The sequence below is a fragment of the Passer domesticus genome, chromosome 1 (assembly GCF_036417665.1).
Source record: "Passer domesticus isolate bPasDom1 chromosome 1, bPasDom1.hap1, whole genome shotgun sequence".
Lineage (NCBI taxonomy): Eukaryota > Metazoa > Chordata > Aves > Passeriformes > Passeridae > Passer > Passer domesticus.
Window position 1 is genome coordinate 2,628,461 of NC_087474.1, and position 21,773 is coordinate 2,650,233.

The following is a 21,773-nucleotide window of genomic DNA, read 5'->3' on the forward strand; positions in this document are numbered from 1 at the left end:
TAAAGGGACCTGTGGAGTTCAGAGATCCTTCCTTGCACCCAGGCAAAATAAACTGTAACTGAAGTATCCAAAAGGAATTTGGGGAGCTCTCATTGTCTGTGACTTTTTTATTAGCAAAGCATGAAAAAGAATTAAAAAAAAATAGTATGACAGGGCACAATTCTGTGTGCTTGAGGTACGAAGATCCAGAAACTTCTTCATGTTTCAGTCCCTTGAGAATTTTTAGCTTGCAGGGATGCAATCATTTCAGTGTCATATATAAAGACAAGAACAAATTTCTTCCTGATATTCTATGAATGAACATGTTGTGCTATTTAGCAGATTCAGAATTAAATCCTGATGTAAACCTCAGTTAGATGTAAGTTTTTATAGCTGTAGGTGTGTATTTATGCAGGTATAGAGTATAGGTTTATATTTATATTTATCTTCAGAGATATTTATCTGTCCACAGTCTATTTGAGATGTAGGTAGAAGAAAAATTAGGAAGCACACAAAATCCACTCAGTTTATAACCCAAGTGGGAAATCTCACCCATGTGAGCAGGAATGCTCAGCTGCTCTAACCACACCAGTAGAAAATCTCTTTATCAGTTCCCAGTCCAGTGGAATAATGGGAAACAAATCAGTGATTCTGGTCTGTCCAGCATGAAGACAATTATGAAATGTTCTTGCTGACTGGAAGCACTCTGTTTAATTCTGTTCAGGATTATTCAGTTGTGATAACACTGGGTTCTGCTGTGGGCAATTTGCAGGTTAGCAGAGAAGGGGTGGAATTCCATTACTCATTATTTTTTATGGCCAAAAACCTGGAACAGACTCAAGCCCTTTCCTGTCTTGGGAATACGGATGAGACACGTTCTTAAAATACGCCCAACAATCCTTCAGAGCATTTTATTAATTGTTTGTGTTCATTATTTCAATTTGGCTTTGCTCTTGGCATATGGCTTGGGCATACTCATTACACACTCCAATAATTGTTTTTCTCCTCTAAAGCATTTCCTTGTGCACTGACTTCTGTGTCCAGTAATTCTTCCAGCCAGGTCCTGGCTGGTCACTCAGTGAAGGATCCTTCCAGCCTTGCCTTTTGTTTGGGCTGTGATTTGCACTTGTGTTGTTTCACTCTTGCTCCCTTCGATTTGTTTTGCTGCAAAAGGACACAAACCAATCGATTCCAGCAGCTGTGGGAGCAGGAAATGTATGGCTTGATTGCCAAAAGTGCAAGCTGCCATGGAAGTCTGAAATGGCTTTTAGGATAATCAGAAAGGCAAGGAAGAGGATCAATAAAGAAAACATCTGCAGGTGCTTGTCCTCAAGACTCAACAATCTGCTCTTGAAGGATGAAAATGACGTTTAAACAATGTCCAACTATTTGTGTAAGGTTCCCATTTGGTTTACCAAAAAAAAAAAAACCTCCAAAAAACACAACAACAACAGCAAAAAAAACAAAAAAAGAAGTAAAAAAAAAAACCCATAGAAAACCAAATGAAACCTACCAACCTCAAAAAACCAAAACAACAATCCCCTCCAAAAAACCCCAAAAAACAAAAAACCCAACCAAACAAACAAAAAACCCCAAACAACCCAACAACCAAAATACCAACCAGGAAAACAAAATAATCTCTAAGAACACTAAAAATAAGAGGAATTCCAGGACTGGGAAGTGAAACAGGCAGCTCAGCTAGCTGAGATTATGGATACACCTTCAGTGGGACTCAGCTTGCCTATTAAGGCACCGTAATTTAAGTGTTTAAATATGCAAACTGGATGTAAATCTCTGTATCTATCAACTCTACAAAGAGTCTTGGGAGACTCACCAGCTAATTCAGCCAATTATTTAGATGTCTAGGTTACACTGATGCAATTTTTCCCCAAGAGGGGCATTTTTTCCCTAAATATGGAGCCCAGCACACTTCTCTTCACTGAGATACATGCCAAAAATGCCTGTTGGATTCCGTGGGAATTGAGATGGGATTGAGAGCAGCAGAATTCCACCTGTTCTTGGTGCTGACAGCAGAACTCTTCCACTGCCAGCTGGGGATTGACTGCTCTCATTTTGGTAAAAAATGTGTTTACTTATGGAACCATTAAAATTTTAAAGGTGTGACTTGTCAAAGATCTTTTTAAAAAACAAGCTGATCATAGCTATAAATATTTTATTAGCTGGGAAGTGAGGTTTTTTGGGTATTTCCACATGGCTTGAGGCTCAAAAATATTCCAGTTAAAACTGAAAATGCCTCTAAACTTCATGTTTACAATGTTGTGCAAGAGACAGGTAATTGCTTTGATTCATCTGTAAATAATTTATAAGACATGATACATTCATTGAGCTGTCAAAATCGTGAGCCTTCATGGCATCTGGGAGCAAAATTCACAAAGGAAAAAAAGAAGGAAAGAACATTTATTTTAACAGATCAATTTGAAGTCTTGTTGGCAGGTTTTCTAAATTCTATTCCTTTTTATTTTGCAGGAATAATGGTTATACTGGGAAGAAAATGGAGTCCAATGTTCAACATTCCAGTTGACAGGAAATGAAGGAGAAACAGATGACACATCAATAGGGCAGAAAGTCTTCTATCTTATTTCTGAAGTATCCTAAATTAATATGTTTTCTTAAAATAATTTAAAAAAACATAGGCTGGTCAAATCAACTTTTTTCCTCTTTTCTTTTTTTTAATTTTTCTTTTTTTTCATAGGAGAGCCTACATGTCCACTTTAGACAAATGTTCTGCTTTCAGCCAGCTAAAGTGAGATTAATTTCACCTTTAAACCCATTCCTGCACCACAGAATAACTTGTTTCTTGGTGGAACTCATATTCAAAAATGAAATCTCAAGCTGGGAAGCAGAACAGCACAGGCCAAGTTAATTTGTTTTCTTGCACACAATGCAAAGTTCTCCTCTCTGGAAGGAAATATTGCCACATATTAAGCTTTGTGATCCCCAAAACGAAATATTAGTTTGGTTTTTTTTTTCCTCATTTCCATTATAAAGAACTGGAAAAACCACATGACAGAGTTTTCCCTTTGTACTTCCCTGTTCCCTCCTTTACTTTTGAGGAATTTGGGAAAGGAACAGGACATTTTTTCATTCCCTGCCTTTTTCCAGGAGCAAATTACCAGGTCTACTGTGAGCCAGCAGTGCTGGATAGCAGCTCATGGGCAATGCCAAGGATTTCCCTTCCCCACCCTCACCTCCTTTGCACAAAAACTACGAAAAAAATACAATAAAGACCGGACCCACAGTTCTTCCTCCCTTGTTCTTCCACTGGTGGAAAAGGCCAAGAACTTTGTGGAAAAAAGTAAAGCTTAACAAGGGCTCAGGGAGCTGATATTTATGGAACAATTTGGATTGGAAAGAACCTTAAGGACCATTTAACTCCAATTCCCCTGCCATGGGCACAGAATCTATGAATGTGACTTTGTGCAGCTGCTTTTGAGGGTAAATAGGGCTGAATTATTTCATTTTTGCCATGCTGAGATAAGTATACACAGAGATTTTTCTACCACTTAGCAGACAGAGCAGTTAAAAACTTGTTACAGCACTGTAACTTGCTTGTCCATCTGAAGATGATTTAACTTACTGGGCTTCAGTTTTATTTTGCTGAGGAAAAATCAATATGCAAAGCCTGTCAGGAGTCCAAATTATTACACTTATTCAGCTGCATGTATTATTGAGTAGGCAGTTCCCTGTAATGAAGTTCTTGGCTTAAGTTTGTGAGGTATATTAAGAAGTAGTGGATGTAGCACAGAAGAAACTGCAACAAGAAATGAAATTGTACAGTTGGGCAGTTTTAAGCACTGGCCACCTCTGAGAGAATATCAGTGTGTGGTGAAATCTCCTAAGAAAAAAAAAAACATTTCATGGTAAGAACAGGCTAAGAAGACTCTCTTGAGTCTTTGGTCTAACAACATTTTATTCAGAGTTAGAATTTTCCAAGGGATCCTTGAGTACAGGCAAATAGAAAAAGAAGTGATTTTAAATAAAATGTCAGAATGTTCCTCCAGAAACACAAGTGCTGTTGAAGAGGTGATTCTTAAGTGGGCACAGAAAAATCTTCCAATCAAAGTTCTCAAAAGAAAGCCTCAAAATTATCAACAGAATGCCATGGGAATTTCTTCCAACCCATTTCTTGCTCCCATCCTTTTATTGTTCTCCCAGCAGCTGTCTAAATAGACACAACCATTCCTGTTAACAAAGGAAGAAGTACCTGGCAAATGTGCTTTCCAGAGTGGGATTTAATGGATCATTGCCAACATCTTCTACATTTGAATGGCCCTCAAAGTTTTTGTGGAGAGAGAATGATGCCTTAAGTTTTAGCTTTGGTATTTTTCAGATTCTGTACTCCATTACTGTGTGACTCTGAACTTCATATAGAGTGTTAGCAAGTTCTCCTCACGGTTCAGTCAGACACAATAATCCTTTTCCAGCCCCAGAAGCAAGGACACCGTTGCAGCTTCGGGCCAAAAAAATTCAAACAACAGCAAATTGAGGAGAGCAAACTGGGAGGATGGGACTGCATAACCTGAAACTGTAATTGGACAATTAACCCCAATATGGAAATGGACCAAAACTTATGAAAGTGTGAAAACTTGTGACCTGGAGTCCATATTGCATCCATCCCGAGTCCATTTTGTGTAGAGCCATGGCCAGGCTCTTGTACTGCCCAAGGTGTATCCTTTGAAAGCCTTTTTAATAAATCCCTACTTTATTCCTTTAACTCTGTCCAGCCTCTGCTCCAGGTCAGCCTCTTTAGGCATCAGGTAGGAACAGGCAACTCTGAAGAACATTGTCCTCACTGCAAAGCAGATGTTCAAAATGCATCCCATGAATCACTCCTCCAAAAAGCAGCTTTTGTCCTTGGACTGGGAGGGCAGCTTTGGGAATAGCCAAACTGGAAACACCTAAGGCACAGAAATCTCAAGTTCTGTGAGGAAAACTCAAAGAATCCCAGAATATCCTGAGTTAGAAGGGACACACAGGGATTATGGAGTCCAGCTGCTGGCCCTGCCAGCTGTTGACAAACCAGTGTCACACAGAGTCTCTGCTGCAGTGACTCTGATCCCTTCTGTGCTCCTGCCCAACACAAGGCCAGAGGAACTGGGCTCCTGATTGTCATCACCAGCAACAGGGAACCTCACTATAAATGGGGAGCCCTTGCATGGCACAGTGGGAATGGGCAGATATTACAGATTTACCATCACACCAGGGAGGTTAAACGTGCCCTTAACACAGCCCAGAGTCCTAATTTCTAATTCCCATCCTAATTTCAGTCTGTATTGGTAGATCCTGTTATACTCACTGGCCATATTTAATGAATTAATTAGTTGCAGAAGCCCAAAGCTGAAGAATTAAGGAAAGGATCAAAATCTGTATTTTGTCTATATTAATGTGTATATCAGAATCTTTTACATCCTTCTAGGCTTTTATAAGCTCAAGCAGGGATCATAAATTTTTGCTGTACAGTCCTTTATTGCCTACTTATTGTCCTCTCCTTGCCTTTGGGTAATTTGACTAAAACAACCAAATTTCCTGGATGTGCTGTGCAGTAATCCTGTGTTTTCTCTGTTACAAACAACAGGTGCTCAGAATTATTCATTATAGGAATTTTTTTTTTCTTTGTGTCTACAATCAGTGCATTTTTTCATAGCTTGGTTTACATCCTCCAGCAAACAAAACTTTTTTGGTTTTTTTTTTTGTTTTGTTTTGTTGTTTTGTTGGTTTTTTGTTTTTTTTTGTTTGGTTGGTTTGGTTTTTTAAAATTTTCTTAGGAAACTTGACTGCTTCTGTAGAAATGCCTATCTTTTTTCCCTGTGATTCAGAGAATCATGGATGGGTTTGGGTTGGAAGGGGACCTTGAAAGATCACCTAGTCCAAATCTTCTGCAATAATCAGAGACATCTTTAATTACATATTCAGTGTCTCACCTTCCCCTCCAATGCATGAAGTCAATGTATTTACCGAAGCTATGAAAGCAATTCCAGGGATAAATGAAGATGTCTCTGCACAATGATCTGCACTTTGAAGTCCTCTATTTTCCATCACTGCTTATTCAGGGAGTCTGGGTGACTGACTTAGACTGGACATGGGGTTTTTAGGAAGCTCTGTCAGGTATTTTGACTCTGAGGATTTAATTTCTTTTAACAAAGGTAAGGTTTTACTGCAACCCTAGATTTTTCAGGGGACTGAGTTTCCAGTCTGGAGAGACACAAATTTTCTCAAGGCCCCATGTCAGAATGAATGGATGCCCTAAGGAATAGAGGGATTCTTGTTTATGTGAACCTGCATCTGGTCCTAAAAATCTCCACAGCAATTCCATATTTCTCTTGCTTCAGGAGCTCATTGGACACTAGAAAGCAATTTACAGGCAAGGCCTAGGGTTCATCCAGGGTTCCTCTGAAATGTAATTGTTGCCAGAGAGGTGAAACCCAAAGTCCATCAGTGCTGTCTGGCTCCAAATCTCATCCCTGGAAATAAAGATCCTGAAATAAAGAACCAAACTGTGCCATTGCCTCCAGCCAGGATGGAGCTCCCTCTCTCACTGCTGTGTTTTCTCAGGGACACAAACAGTCTGAAGCAGCCACAAAGCCTGGCTTCTTCAGAATATCCAGCCACAAAACAAGCCATGGAAATAGGAACAAAAGGGATTTTCAGTGAATTCCATTTGAAAATCAGATCCAGTTGTCTGACACCTGACTCACTCATTTTCACATGTTGCAGTAAGGTAGAAAAATTATCAAGGAAAGGCCTCAAAATCAGGCCTGCTCTGTTAGGCTGGCCTTGTCAAGCTTGTCACAAGTTCCCATGTGAAAACAATCCTGGTGTAAACAGTTTGTTAATATAACAATCTATTTCTGGGTGAAAAACACCTAAAACCTGCATAGATATTAAATCTATGCCATGAGAATCAGCGAAGAAATGTAAGCAATTATGCAGAATATGTAAACAATTTAAGAATAGAGGGATTTGATGGACAAGAAAAACACCTTTTACTAACCAACAGAGTAATTAGCAAGAAAAAACTAATCAATTGGACTCTGTAAAACTGTATGAAAAAGGAGAACATGAAGCAATAAAAAAAGCCTCTGACACATTGCTCAGTGTGTTGTTTCTGCCCATCTCTACAACATTTACAGAAGCACAACACATTTGCAGGACCTTTAGGAAAACACAATCTCTGTGCAAGGAAACTTTTTTTTTTTTCCAGCACTATGGAAGAGTGCAGCAGCTGCCTGCTGGGATAGAGCAGTGGTTTAAAAGGAGTTGACCATCACAGATCATTTATCAACTATCACTCACTAATAATTCACATATCAATTATCATTCACTTATAATGCAGATGACTTAACCATTTTTTGGGGATTTTTTTTTTAGCTGTGGTACTACAGACATTAAAAATTTGATGAGTGCATGTTGTCACAGCTTCCAGCTGTTCATGCCTCTACAAATACTAACAGATTAAACCATCACTCATTAATTGGGGAAGTTTTATTGCTGCTCATCATTAATCTTCTAACTGCTGTGGCCTGGTAGAACATGATTGCAGTTACATGTGCTGCTCACAATTGCTTGGGACAACATAAATTAGAAAAGTACCCACATGCCAGAAATAAAATCAGATGCAAAGTATCTAAAATCAAGGAATTATGGAATGGTTTGGGTTGGAAGGGACCTTAAAGATCACCTCATTCCAACTCACCATGGGCAGGGACACTTGACACTAGACCAGGCTGCATCTATTATGCTGTGTATTTAAAAATGTTTATTAAAAAACCCAAACCAACCAACCAAGCAAAAATAAACAAAACACAAATGAAAAACCCCACTGAAAGTAAATGGATGGGGAAAACACTCATGCTTTAATAATCTCTGCATAGACTGGAAAGAAACTGCTCCCTTTGCTCTAGATCATCATGTACACCATGAACTAGATGGTCAGAGTGGTCTTCTTGATAATATTTAAGTCCGGACTAAATGAAAGAGAGGATTTAATAAACTGGATATCACCATAGAAACAAGGAACTCACAGGTGGAACTGTGTAAACAATGCATATTTTATTTTAAAATGTACCATGCACAAAAATCCCATTTTGTTCAATTAGAGCTTTTCCTTCATCTTGCCTGACATGAAAACAAAGAGCCATACAGGCAGAGAGGAAATTTCATTTTTAGCTTTTATCTTGAATTTTATCATTTCTTTACTTCTTATCCCTAATTCAATTTAAGTACCAATACCTCTGAAACAATGTTCTGTTGAACAGAACAATATGAAATGGCCATATGTTTTCATTTTCCAAATTTGTTAATGGTTGCTATTTTTCAGCCTTAATTATTTTAACATGTAACCTGAACCTGCATTTTTCAATGACTAAACTGCTCGCAGAGAAATATTTTTATTCAATCTGGTTCCCAGAAACTCATCTTATCCGAGTCATTATCTTACCCAGCTGCCTGGACAAATTCTAATCCACCTTTCATTTTCTTTTAACTCATGTTCCTTGCCTATTACAGCAGGACTTCCTGGCAATTCCGGAGATGACAAAAGTAATGGCTTCGAAAGAACCAGGTGGGAATTATCACAAAGAATACACTATGGGATGGGAACAGTAGCTCATACACATGTTTCACAGCTAATGGTGTTTTCAGAGATGTAGGTATTAAATTCCAGTACATTTCTTTCAGTTTTTTTTCTGAATGGAAGTCCAGCAAATGCTGAGAAGATGACTAAACTCAGATTTATCAGCAGAGCATGCAAAGGTGGCAGTCCTTGTTTAAACCACTAAAGTGTGTTCCTGTTGCCGGAGGAGATAATAGAAATTTCTGCCCCATTACAGCAATTTTTGCATCTTTTTTCTCTGAGTCATCTTCCCTGACCATCCCCAGGCTGATGATCACCTGGCCTAAGCTTTAACCAGGTTAGAGAATCCATAGGGCTCAACTCATCCTCTTCTTGAATCAGGAGAGACAGAAAAAGGCCATTACAGGGAACGATTTATCCCCAAATGTCAGGAACCCAGAGCTGGAAAGGAGCAGCTCCAAGGAAGGACCCACAGCTCTACAGGGTTCAGACTTGGTTTAGGTCAGAGAATTGAGGTGTTATTCACTAAAATCCAGAAAGGAAAATTCAGGAACCCAGAGCTGGAGAGGAACAGCTCCAAGGGAGGACCCACAGCTCTACAAGGTTCAGACATTGTTTAGGTCAGAGAATTGAGGTGTCATTCATTAAAATCCAGAGAGACAAATTCCATCCCTGGAGACAAAGCAGTGAAAAAGAACTTGTAAGGTTTGAGGTTAAGATTCTTATGGCAGAGACTGAAGTAAGCATGTATCCTGTGTGCCATGGGAAACCCAGAGCAGAGCTGTGCCCAGGTGGTGCAGGACACACCTGTGGCCCTGCAAACTCCACCCCTTTGCCATGGCTTAGTTAACCATGGATAGCACACAGCTCTGAAGACAAGGGCACACAATATTTAGGAATGATTTTCTTGAAAAAGGAGTCTTTGCTTCCTTTTGCCAGGATCAGGATTAAATCGTGAGAAGGTATTTCATGCTGGGACTCAGAAGTTCTGCATCACTCTACATCAGGGTTCTGCAGCACTGCACTCTAACTAAAAATGGAGCCCCATCTCTCTCTCTACAAGGCCTTTTAAGGATCAACTTTCCAATTAAGAAATTACACCTAAATTATTTTCACTTTTAACCCAATAACCAACCACCTGTGGCTGCAATGTAGACTTTTTATCCAATTACACAAAATCATCCAAACCCATGGAGGAGAAGGTGAAAAAGAAGAAGAAGAAGAAGGTGAAGAAGAACGACCAGCCTCCACCCCAAAATCTCGATCTTGTTTATCTATATTACCATATTCTAAACCCTTAAACTCTGAGTTTCCCACCCTGTGATATCACACACTTCTATTCAAACTCCACACCCACAATCCCAGTTCTGTCATTCCATTTTGGAAGCTTCTCCACGGCCTCAGGTCAATGCAGTGTTCTCTTGGGGGTCAGTGCCTGGCAGCACAGAAAGTCTGGAATTCTCAGTGACCAGGGTTCCAACAACACGATTCCAACCACACTGTGATCCCTGGTGGAGAATGGTCCAGAGATTCCCAGTCTAGTGGCAACCCACTGGAAGAAAAAGCTGTAGGATGACACAAACTCTATTTCTCCTCCCGGCACCATGACAGCTACAATACCAAAGGAATATCCCTGCTCATCTGCTATTAATATTATGTCTAGGGTGCAATGTGGATGGCATTTGAATCCCTCTTTCCAGGAATTCATGACCAGAAAAAATATTGTTGTACTGTTTTCCTCCCCAGGCAGAGCATCTAGGTAAATACAGCCTGGCTGTTTATTAAAGAGGGATGAAAAAGAAACATCCTGGGGGTTTTCCAAGAAATGTCGTGTTTCATTCATTTGAGGTTTGTCCTGTCTGCACCTGCGTCTAGCAAAAAACCTTTCCTTTAATTATTCCATGGCAGTTTGACTGTGACAACTTTCTTTCCCCTTGCTAAGCTGATCCTCAACTTTTCCAATGGCAACGCACTTCCAGGCTTTCAGCCTCACTGATGGAACTGAGTTCACAGTAGGTCAGCATCAGCCATTTTAGCTCCAGCTGCTCCATTTAAGAAAAAGATTCTTTATGAAGCCAGAAGCTTGGTTTATGCCTGGAAAATGAAGATTTTGGTCATTATCACCAACAGAATTCTTTCAACCCAACTTTGGACCTCCACAACACTTGCGTTAATAGGCAAAGCACAAAAATGGGCATTTATCATACAACCTTCTCAGCAGAAGGTGGATGCAAAAACAGGGCAAGTGGAAGTTCTGTAAGTATTTGTGTCAGGGACTTCCAAATTCTGATTTTGACCGCGACTATAAATGCAGTTTCAGTATCTAGCACTGATAAAGATCTCTCTACTTTAGAAACCAATTTTGAGGTGACATGAATTCATCCACTCATTCTATCAGGTGAACAAACTTTTAGAATTATGGAATGGTTTGGGTTGGAAGGGAACTTGAAGTTCATCCAGCTCCTGCCCCCTGCCATGGAGACACCTTCCACTATCCCAAACTGCTCAAATCCCCATCCAAACTGGCCTTGGACACTTCCAGGGATCCAGGGGCTTCTACAGCTTCTCTGGGCACCCTATGCCAGGGCCTCCCCACCCTCACAGGGAAGAATTTCCTCCCAATATTTAATTGAAATCTCCCCTTTTTCACTTTAAAGTATTCCCCCTTTCCCAAAAACACCTAAAAAGTATGATGATAAAGTCAGAAAAATTCAGCAAAGAGTTAAAAAATGAATCAATGCTTGGAACACAGAGATAAGTGAAGCACTTTTCGTTGCATTTGCCTGAGAAAAAGCAAAGTTTGATCACAGCTTGGGTCCCAAAGGGTGCACAGGAGACTTGTTCAGACAAAGGCTCTACAGAATGGATACCAGAAATAAGCACAGACCCCGTGTCTGTCATCACATGCCCCAGGCTTCTCCCTTGAAATTCCAACTTGTTCCTACCAGCTCCAATATGAACTTAGTAGAAGACACCTTATGCAGTGTCACATGGATAAATCCATCAGTGTCCAAAAAAAGCATCTTTGACCAAGGGGAGATGTATCCATAGAGACCAAAGCTATCTAGGTCTGTATTCTACTTTAAAAGGAGCCACAGAGAAAACTTTCAGGTTGTGGAGACATTTTCCTATCTATGCCCTTCCAACTCTAGGAATTCATCAGCTTGGATTCAATCCTAGTCCTGTTGTTCTTGGGCACAGCTGCTTCAGTAAGGGAGACACAGTGAAGTAATGTCTTCCCAGTGGTGCCAGGGGAAATAACAGCTGATAATTCAAAGGCTCTGAGAGAACAAGAGGCTGATGAGACACTCAATAAAAAATGTGAAACTGAAAAAAAACCTGCTCCATCATCTTTGTGTGATGGAAACATAATTCAAAATCTCTCAACACTGCTTCCTAATTACCATCTCCTACCCCCTGGTGCCCTTACCAGTTGCTTTCCTGTTCATTTACAGGGTAACTTTTAACAAGGATTCAATGTGATTCCTTGCAGGAATGATCACATCCCTTCAAATCCTTACTTCCTTTCAATTCTTTGACATGCCTGGGAATGTTGCTTCCTCTCTACGTTTTTCAGAGGAAGGACAGGAGGAGTGGGACTGGAAAACAACAGATGATGGAGTTCTGAAGTTAAAGATTGGTTTGACAGTGAGTCATGAACCACATAATCACTAACGAGGCCTCATCACTTCTTCTATTCAAATTCTTGTGCTGAGTTCACTTTTGTCACACCTTGGCTCATTCCAGGTTAGAGCATTTTAAGCACTTTGAACACTAAATTTTAAACACAAATCTGCAAATCACTCAAGGAACTCTCCCATGATTTGAGAGGGAGCCACACTCAAGGGACAAATCTGGAATATCTGGTTCCAACAGTGGAAAGCAAGACAGGGAAAAGGCTGGGAAAAGTACTTTATACCAATCTATGGTTCTCCATTTCATCAGCAGCATTCTTTCCATCACAATGCAGACTTTTTGGGGTAATCCAGACCTCCAGCATGACCTACTCAATATAACAAAGACAGAAGCTAAAGGTGGGATATTTCTGATCAAATGTAGACACCTAAATGTGATTATTTAGGGCTGACACGGTCAGCCTTTATTCCATGTGTCCAGAGAGAAAAAACAGACATCATCTAACCTCTGTTGAGGATGAAATAAATTATGTCTCAGGCTCTGCTTGGTAGACATCCAGAGCTACAAACTGAGGAAGGTGACTTGCTCATTGGTAGTGCAGATGCAATTGCAGGTATCAACATCTAATTAGATAAATCCCCTGCTAAATGCACCTAGCCCAGGAAACTGTCATTAATTCTGAGTAACTCCTGTGTCAGTCTTTCCTAGCCCCAGGGTTGGGAACAGGTCAGAAGTGTCTGGACGGGAGAAATATAAATAAAAAAGGGTGCATGTGGATCAGCAGTGAGATTTATCAATTCTGATCTGGCAGAAAATACCTGGAGGGCTGGTGAGAGCTAGAAGAGGGTCCAGCACAAACTGGGGCAGCTCCACAGTAGGACAGGGATAAAAACTCAAACAAAGGAAATTGGAAACGCTGATGTAAGAAATAGCCTGGCACTACTGCCTGGGGAAGTTGAGTATGAAGTAATCACTGCTCTCCTTCCTCTCTTGTCTGCCTTTGGCTTTCATTACTCCCCTTTATCAGTTTAATTCCTCCTCCAGAGCAAGGGAGTCAGATTCTGGGTCCTGCTGAGATTTCATTTCCTTCAAATTCTCTTTTCCATTCAGGCTGTTAGTGATGACTGAACGGGAATGGACACATAGGGTCAGTACATGCCCCCTATTTCTTCTCATATAAAGTTTTCTAAAGAATTTAAAGCATTTAAGAGGAAGAATCTGTCATAAAACTAATGGAAAAAAAAAATAAACCAAACAGAAAATCTCAAGGCAATCATTGCCTCTGAAGCATTAAAGGCATGGCCCAGCAGCAGAAGGAGAGGAAACTGCTGTGAAGAATAAAGAAATAATGAGCATAACATCTGGGCAAGAGAGGTAGAGTGGGAGAGAAAGGAGGAAACATCAGAAACCCCATTTGGTCGCTGTTTGTGTTCACTGAACACAGCAAGGGGGCAAAGCAAAGGCAGCAGAGCTGAATTCTTGCAAAATGTAGGAACCAGAAGTTGTTGTTCCTGTCTTGCCTCCCAAGGATGGGGCTTCCCATGAAGAGAATTACCAGCACAGAAAACAAGGTCCCTAAAGAGCAGAGACTTTACCATTGGCACATTTTGCACCTTGGAGAAGCACCTAATATTTTATAATATTGTTCTAGATACTGCAGAAATACAGAATACAGAGACTGTTCATGTCCCAGACCTTCTTTGTGTCACCTGCCATAAAAGGTGGATTTTTCTTTTAAGTCACAGTAACTTGACCATGTTCACAAGCACCTACAGACTTCCTAAAAAGTTCATGATCTCATCTCAGACCTTGCAGCCCCACTGAGGAGAGATAAATTCTCAAAAAATTTATATATTGAATTTTTCTATGGGAATTTTCATGCAGGAATAGTCAAAGAGGTAATTTGTTCAGAGGTGCTTCTCCTCTGAATAAACAGAATTTTGCTCACCAGTCAGGAGGTGAACAAAAAACCAAAAAATCTCCCTTCTTTCAGCTGTTTCTGACAAGCAAGGGAGTTATTCCCTATATTTCTCTTTCTTTGAAAGAAACAAGATGATAACATTTTTCACTGTCATCATTCAGTCTTAGTGTTGAATATTTAAAAAAAAAAATGGGGCAATTTTCATTTTTCCCAAATAAAAAAAATAATTTGTGTGCAGCAGGAGAAATTCAAGAGGAATCAACACCCTCCACTTATGACTGCTTAATTTCTGGAGGGTTACTGCATCTCCAGGGAGTTTTGTGGTGAAACATCTCCCACAAATTCAACCAGTAAGGAAGTGGTAGAATTTTGTTCATATCCTCTAACCAAGGAGATCAAGCTTTGTTGAGAATGAGAGTGGCAGGATCTGGCTTGAAATAATGAAATAATGAAAGGTGAGTCAAAGGTCAGGACTTAGAGTGAAACGCTGTAGTCCCAGAGGTGAAATGAAATACATTAAAACATGTCTACAAAAAATTTTTTTAAAAAATTAAAATGCAGAGAAAAAGGCCAGCAAGCAGGATCCATGGAATAAAAGGGCTTTAAACAAGAAATACACCAGAATCCTCCACTGGAAGATTTATATTTTTCTTTTTTTTTTTTCTACTCTAAGCCACGTCAGCTGTGGAACTCATTGCCACAGGATGTGGGGAACAACTAAAAGATGCTCAATGAGCCTGGGAAAATCTTCCCAGTGATTCAGCCTGCAAATACTGCAGCACAGGGAGCAGCTGGGTTCTGCTTGGAGTGAGAGCCTGAAAGGATCCAGTCCCTTCCTGCCTGAGTGGGTGATACAATTTCACCACATTGAGATGCAAAAGCCTTTTCCAATGGCTCTGGGCTTCCTCCATCCCTGAGCTGTGTCCTTTCCATGTGGAACAGGCAGTGGAGGAGTTCAGTGTGAATAGTCCCCAGCTGTCAGGGTTATTCTGGATTTGGGTGATAAAGAAATAAAAAAAGCTGGCTGGTGAAATGGTCTCTTGTCACCTGGGGAGTTCTATGAATTCCTGAATTCAAACAATAGCCATTGCATAAAGCATAAGGAATAGGCCTCATGATCAGCTTCTGGCACCATTCTGAGGGTAGGAGGCAAGAAAAAGGCTTTTTTCCCTTTTTCCTTGCTTATGCCACTTCTGGACCAGGGAAAAGTTGGGAAGCTCTTCTGTAGAGCACGAAGAGGGTATCAAAACACATCCCTGGGGGTGGAATGCACTGTCCAAGGTACACTGAGCTTTCCTCACTTCCACCACACCCCAGAGCTGGGCAGCAGAACAGAAATTAATTTATGCATGAGAAGAACAGCAGGACCCTGATGGAAACCCCCCTCTCTGATGGAAATACTCCCAACAGCTAAAATGCAGGAATGGGTTGCTTTGGAGGACACTGAAAACACAGACACCTGCATTCTGACCTCTTGTGCTTCTGCACTAAAATGTGCTGCAAGAAAAAGGGGAGACAAAGCTCCCCTCTTTTATCACACACAGTGAGTTTTATCAGCTTTTCTCTGCACTTTTATCAATTCCAGTCACAGCAGAAGCAGTTTGGACAGGGCTCAGTAAATGGACCCTGATTTCCAATTAGTTTCTTTGTCATTCTTTGCCCTTCTCTCCTTGGTGCTGGCCACAGGCAGCTCCTGCTGCAGTCAGGAGGAAATAGGACAGGATATTAAACTATAAATTTCTTTGCTCACTGCCTCAGTTTCTTATCTCAGCAAAAGCACGAGTATCCTTCATCAAGATTACAGACACCACGAGGATAATCCCTGCAAAGGGCCTCAGATCATGTGAGAGGTACCCAAATTATTGCTGAGATGAGGAAGGAAAAGGAGCTGCTGCTCCAGAGCAGCACTTTGTGTCACATCCTGTCCCCAAAGCTGCTGTCATAAAGGCAAAAATCATCCAGGCATCCTTTCTTTTTAATTTACTCTTTTTTTATTATTATTAGTTTTGCAGACATGTTGTAACCTTAAGTAAAGAATCAAATTCCTGACCTCTGATAATAACCAGGAATGGTTCTTATGCACCCGCACTGATTGAATTTTTGGTTTTAATTCCCCCAAGCTCATCCAGCAGCAGTGATGCTCCTCTCACCATGAAGTGTTTGCTTTGACAGAGCTGAGAACCCCTCCAGGCATCCCAGGGAACGGTGAAAACCAGTTTAAATGATCAGCTCAAGGTGCAGGGTCTGAAACTCACCCGGAGAAGAGTCATTGAGAGGGTTCAGGGCCGTCGCCCTCCGGATCTTCTCCAGACAAGTCTCTTGCTCCTTTTTAATGATGCAGTTGGAATGGGTTGCTGCAGCCTGAAATACGGGGGAAAACGAGAAAATAAAAAACCCAGTTACAAAAATAAACCAGTTAGTGAGGTGATCAGGAAGTGTCAGTAAGTTTTAAGAACCTACTACAAGAAAAAAAAAAAGAAGAAAGAAAAATATAATTTAAAGTTGAGAAAAAACTGTGACAAACTTCATTTTCTTTCCATTTTTCCTTCTTTACTTTTACTCCTTTTTTTCCTATCAGGCCTAAGGCCTAATTCAGTAATTAAAACTCTCATAAATTATTTGGAGGGTTTATATTGTTCTCCCTGTCAAAATGTGATTTCTAATATGTTTGTTTTATTTTACTGAATTCCTTCTTCACATAAAGCTGAACAAGGGTGTGTCTAAATACAAAAATAATTTAAAGAAGAATTAGGAATAAATTTTGGCTTGGCCTGATCTTCCACCAGTTTCTTATGAGTATTTGCAGAATTCATTAAAATCTCTCTGGAATCCAAATAAAATTAAAAGTTGTTTCTCTTATTCTGTCACCCTGTTAATTCCTCAGTGTTACTTTTACTTATTTCCAGAGAATTCAAGGCAAACTGTTTTGTCAAAAATAATACAATGTCAAATAAATGAGGCTGACAAATATTTTCTTTCTTTTTTCTGTTTTCTACCTTTAACTCTTTAGTACAGCCAAGTACAAGAAAAAAGTAAAGGGAGGAAAAAGAAGGGAATAAAAAAATTAAGTTTATGAGCGGAACATTGCAGCCAATACAATCCAGGCAATCTCAAAGCAGCAGCAAAATAAGGATGTGACCCATTTCTGGAAATCAATACAGGATTTCATTCCTATAGCAGACAGTGGCCAGGGAATATCAATTAAAGGAGAATAAAACCTCAGATTTCATGAGATCACTTTATAGGGACAGGGCTGAGGTTCAAATCCCACCCAGTGGAAAACACCATGAAAATCAGTGCCCTGGCTGAAGGTGATTTGTTGGATTATTCCCTTTTCTGACCCAGAGCTGTGGCAACTGAGAGGTGTTTTTAAAACTTTTATTCCATTTTCAGTCTCATGTGAAGGGTGAGACAATACAGATGTTATAATTCACACCACCACAATCAGAATTACAACTTGCAAATTTGTAATGTATTTTTTAAAACACTTTTAACATAAATACATTCCCACAAGAATTACTAATACTTCACAACAAAAACAAGACTTTCTAATTATAAACAAAGACAGTAATAAAATTCTTAGATTTTCAGTTTTTCCAACTGTCATCTCAACAAATTATAATGAAGACCTGATAATTTCATCTCTTACTTACAATACTCCAATAGTAATTCAGCCAAATACAAGAATAACTATTACTATTGCATTACCAATATAAACAGGTTATTTACCAAAAAATACCTTGTAAAAAATGTTAACTCAATACCTAATGTCCTTCGGATAAAATGTATCAGCAATGAACAACCAAATCTAACAGACAATCTAACACACTTTAGTAAAACAATTCATATTACAAATGTACTAAACAATTAAAATTTAGTAACACCTAAATACTCTCACGAAAAATTAAAATATATCTACAAAATAAATTCATAATTACTGTTACGAATCCCCAAAAAAAACCCAACAAGCATCCATCCCTTCATAATACAAAAACCCATCACAATATTAAAAGTAGTATTATCCCAATAGAAAACAAAAATAAAAGTGAATTTTTAATAAAAGCTGTAATAACTGTGGTTCACTGGAGCACTTTTGGTATTTTATTTCCCATCCCATTTCCTTCACTCTTGACTAAGGAAAACCACAGAGGAAGTGGTGTGGGACCTGCTTTCCTTTATCTGCTAAGCAAACAGGGACAGAAATCCCCAAATTTAAGCTACTCTGGGTTCTTTTGGAGCCCCATCCGCAGAGTTCAGCTTTCCTTCCCTCACATCCCAGGGAATGGAGTGAACAGTTTGGATCAGGGATGCACCACCCAACAAAACCTGAGAGCAAATCTCATGGTGAAATCCTTTCAGCAGCTGAAGTGGCTTATAAAAAACAGGGAGAGAAACTTCTGCACAGGCAGATAGTGACAGGACAAGAGAAATGGTTTTAAAATAAAACAGGGGAGATTCAGATCAAGACTTAGGAAGGAATTGTGCCCTGTGAGGGTGGGAACCTGGCACAGGGTGCCCAGAGAAGCTGTGGCTGCCCCTGGATCCCTGGAAGTGTCCAAGGCCAGGCTGGACAGGGCTTGGAACACCCAGGGATGGTGGAAGGTGTCCCTGCCACAGCAGGGATGGAATGAAATTTATCTGCAAGGTCCTTTCCAACCCACACTGTTCAGTGACTCTGTAATAATCCAGTTTGATGGTGCTTGTGCTGTGCTTTTGTTTGTGTGATGATGCTCTGAACCATCTGCACACTTTTTTTTTTGGAATTGTTAAAAGCCATCACTGCTATTTCAAGGACAGACAGGGTTTCCTGATGAACTCTCCTGGAAAGCTTTCCTCACCATTTGTAGGAACTCATAATGCTGCACAGTTTCATCATCTCCAAGATCCCAGTAATAAATTTCAGCTTTTTTCCCCCAGGGGACACACCAGGCACAACCATATTAGATTTGTTTGTCTTCAAAACAAACACAGTTCTGTTTTAAGGGCTCCCAAGTGCCTGGAAAAGATAAATTGTCACAGATCTCCAGGATCTCCCAAGAACAGAAGGACTTTTGCTACATCATCCCCTAAGCATCCCCAAAGACAGAGAAAACTGCATTGGCTGACATTCAAGTTCTTAGAATATATTAAAAAAATTAAATAAAAGGGAAATAGCAAGAAAAACAGAGATCTGCTGTTAGTGCAGGTTCACCCTCCACAGCTGCCCAGGTCTGGAGTGTCCAGGGGTTGCCTCAACACACAAATGTGGCAGTTTCTATGCAGTTCACCAGGTACAGATAAGAAAATGTGTCATTTAGTAATAATAGTAATTCTTGTTTATATTAATATTGATAATAATATTAATAATAATAATAATAATAATGATAGTTATGCATTTTCTGTGCAAGCAGGATGTGACTAAACAAAAGGAAATATTTCTTCACACACTTCCTGTTAACTTGCAGAACTCTTCAGCTTGAAATTGTGGATAATCAGTGCCACACATAGATGCCTATATTTATCAAAGTCCATCAAAGGATGGAGGCTAGTGAGACACCAGAACAGATTATTCCAGGTTATCCAGCTGCTCCTGGGTCCCTGGAAGTGTCCAAGGCAGGCTGGACAGGGCTTAGAGCAATCTGGGATAGTGGAAGGTGTCCCTGCCATGGCAGGGTTGGAACTGGATGAGCTTTAAGGTCCCTTCCAACCCAAACCATTCTATGATTAACTTTAGATTATTAAGAAACCCACCATGCCCCTGTTCTCAGACACATTTGATAAGAAAACTTTAATTCAATCTACAGTAAAAAGACAAAAAAAGTGTGATTTATCCTTACTTTCTTTTGATATCTTCTTTGCTAGAGTTGTGTAAAAGTCAGGACATGATTGAATGAGGAGGAAGACAAAGGTTAAAAGCTCAGACTTTACTGTTCTCCTTGCAGACTGGCACACCTAGTCAGAGGTCTCTAACTAAACTGATTAAATTTAGTCAACTGTATCCCAGTAAGTCTGGCTTAGGAGGCTCAGGTGTGGACAGAGAGAGCCATGTGCTTCTCCTGTCCCTGAAGCTTTCCTTCAGCTTTCACTGTTGCCACAATATTTTGATGTGACTTCCCATCACCATTTTCATGCCATTTCGTAGCAATTCATCAACAGATTTAAAAAAATTAATTCTGGGGAATGTGGAAACCAAAACAGAAAGCAAAGGAGGAAGCATCAACCTCAGTGTCAGAGGAGAGAACAGTGCTGCCTGTCATCCCTGCTAACAAGCAATTCCATATCTGGGAAAATCAAAAAGGCTTGATTTGTTCATAACAAAAGGCATTATTATTGCTGCTTTAATTCAAGGGATGGCACTACAAAAAAATAAAACTATTTATTGCTCAGATAAATATCAGTCTCAGAGGCCATGAGATTTTAGAGGAGCAAACAGTCAGCCATAGCTCAAAGTAGTCACAAGTTTTTTGTTACAAGACGATACAGAACTTTCTATCTCAATGGACAGTTGCCACAAAGTTTACTTTGCTTTTCTAACCCATCACCTTTACTTAATTTTGCTGCACTGCAGATACTTTCATCCAATGGGCTTCTGTCATACTTGCAAACATCAGCTTCTATTATAACCTCTAAATTCTTAGCTTACTCTATACATCCACATTACTACATTATAAACCCTTCACCATCTTATTAATACAGTTTTTAACTTACTTAAGGCATATTCTTACTTACAACTACAGAAACATAAGTTCATGATTTTCCTGCTTTATATCTGTGTACTGTATTTTTACATTAATCCAAGCTTCTACCAAGGGTGCCAATCAGACCCTCCCGTGCCTGTGGAAGTTTCTGTTTTTCCATTCCCACAAAAAGGTTTGTCTGTTGAATGCAGAGATGCTTTAATGTCATCACATTTTCCTGAAAGGATCCAGGGGTTCGGTGTTTCTCCACTGACCATGGAGTGGCAGAACCTTTAATCTGCCAAGCCAGGCTTCAACAAGTGAAGGCTGAGCCTGATTCCAATGGCAGTGCAAGCCTGAACTCCAGGTTTTGAGATCCCATTTCTTCTGCCTCGAGGACATTTGCAATTTCCTGCACTCAGCAGAGACAGCCTGGTCTCAGTTTCCCAGAAGAGATCAGTGATATGTGCAGTTAAAGAGTGTTTTGACACATACCAGAAAAAATCAAGAATCCAAGTCGATAGTGCATGAAATTCACAGGTCTTTGAAAAATTTATTACTCTCAATGAAGTGAAAAACTCTGACTCACATCAGTTTAGAAAATGTGTATATTCATTTAGATACAGAGACAGTAAAAGACAGTGAGTATCTGTTTGGTTCTGAGAGAACACAAGAAGCTGGAATATAGAGGTACAAAAAATTCAGAGCTGTCATTTCCCTTACGTGGTTTTTATTAAGGTGGCCACGACAAATATAAACTGGTATGTGCTTTGTGCAAATTACAGTACTTAACTCTTTGCTGTTTCCCTTGAACTTATGGTAAAATTAATAACAATCATGTTATCCTACAACTTATATATTTACAATAAATCTGTTAGATATAATTATATTTTTCATATATATTTATATAATATAAATTTGGTCTATATAATTTTATATACACACAATCCATGCAGAACAGTCCAGCCAAAGAAACCTGAACTGTCTT

The 21,773-nt window shown here is 39.7% G+C and overlaps 1 protein-coding gene and 1 long non-coding RNA gene across 14 annotated transcripts in view; one reads left to right on the forward strand and one right to left on the reverse strand.

Moving 5' to 3' along the window:
• ADCYAP1R1 (ADCYAP receptor type I) overlaps positions 1 to 21,773 on the reverse strand; it is a 152,707-nt gene that overhangs the window by 77,302 nt on the left and 53,632 nt on the right. For all 13 annotated transcript variants that reach the window (XM_064419921.1, XM_064420391.1, XM_064420321.1 and 10 more), the window contains one exon: positions 16,385 to 16,490. In XM_064419921.1, coding sequence (XP_064275991.1) covers positions 16,385 to 16,490 — 106 coding nt within the window. The remainder of the gene's footprint in view (positions 1 to 16,384; positions 16,491 to 21,773) is intronic.
• Positions 6,884 to 16,389, forward strand: LOC135300881 (uncharacterized). The gene is made up of 3 exons (XR_010362645.1): positions 6,884 to 6,914; positions 8,506 to 8,560; positions 16,250 to 16,389. It is a non-coding gene; the product is annotated as an uncharacterized LOC135300881 (long non-coding RNA).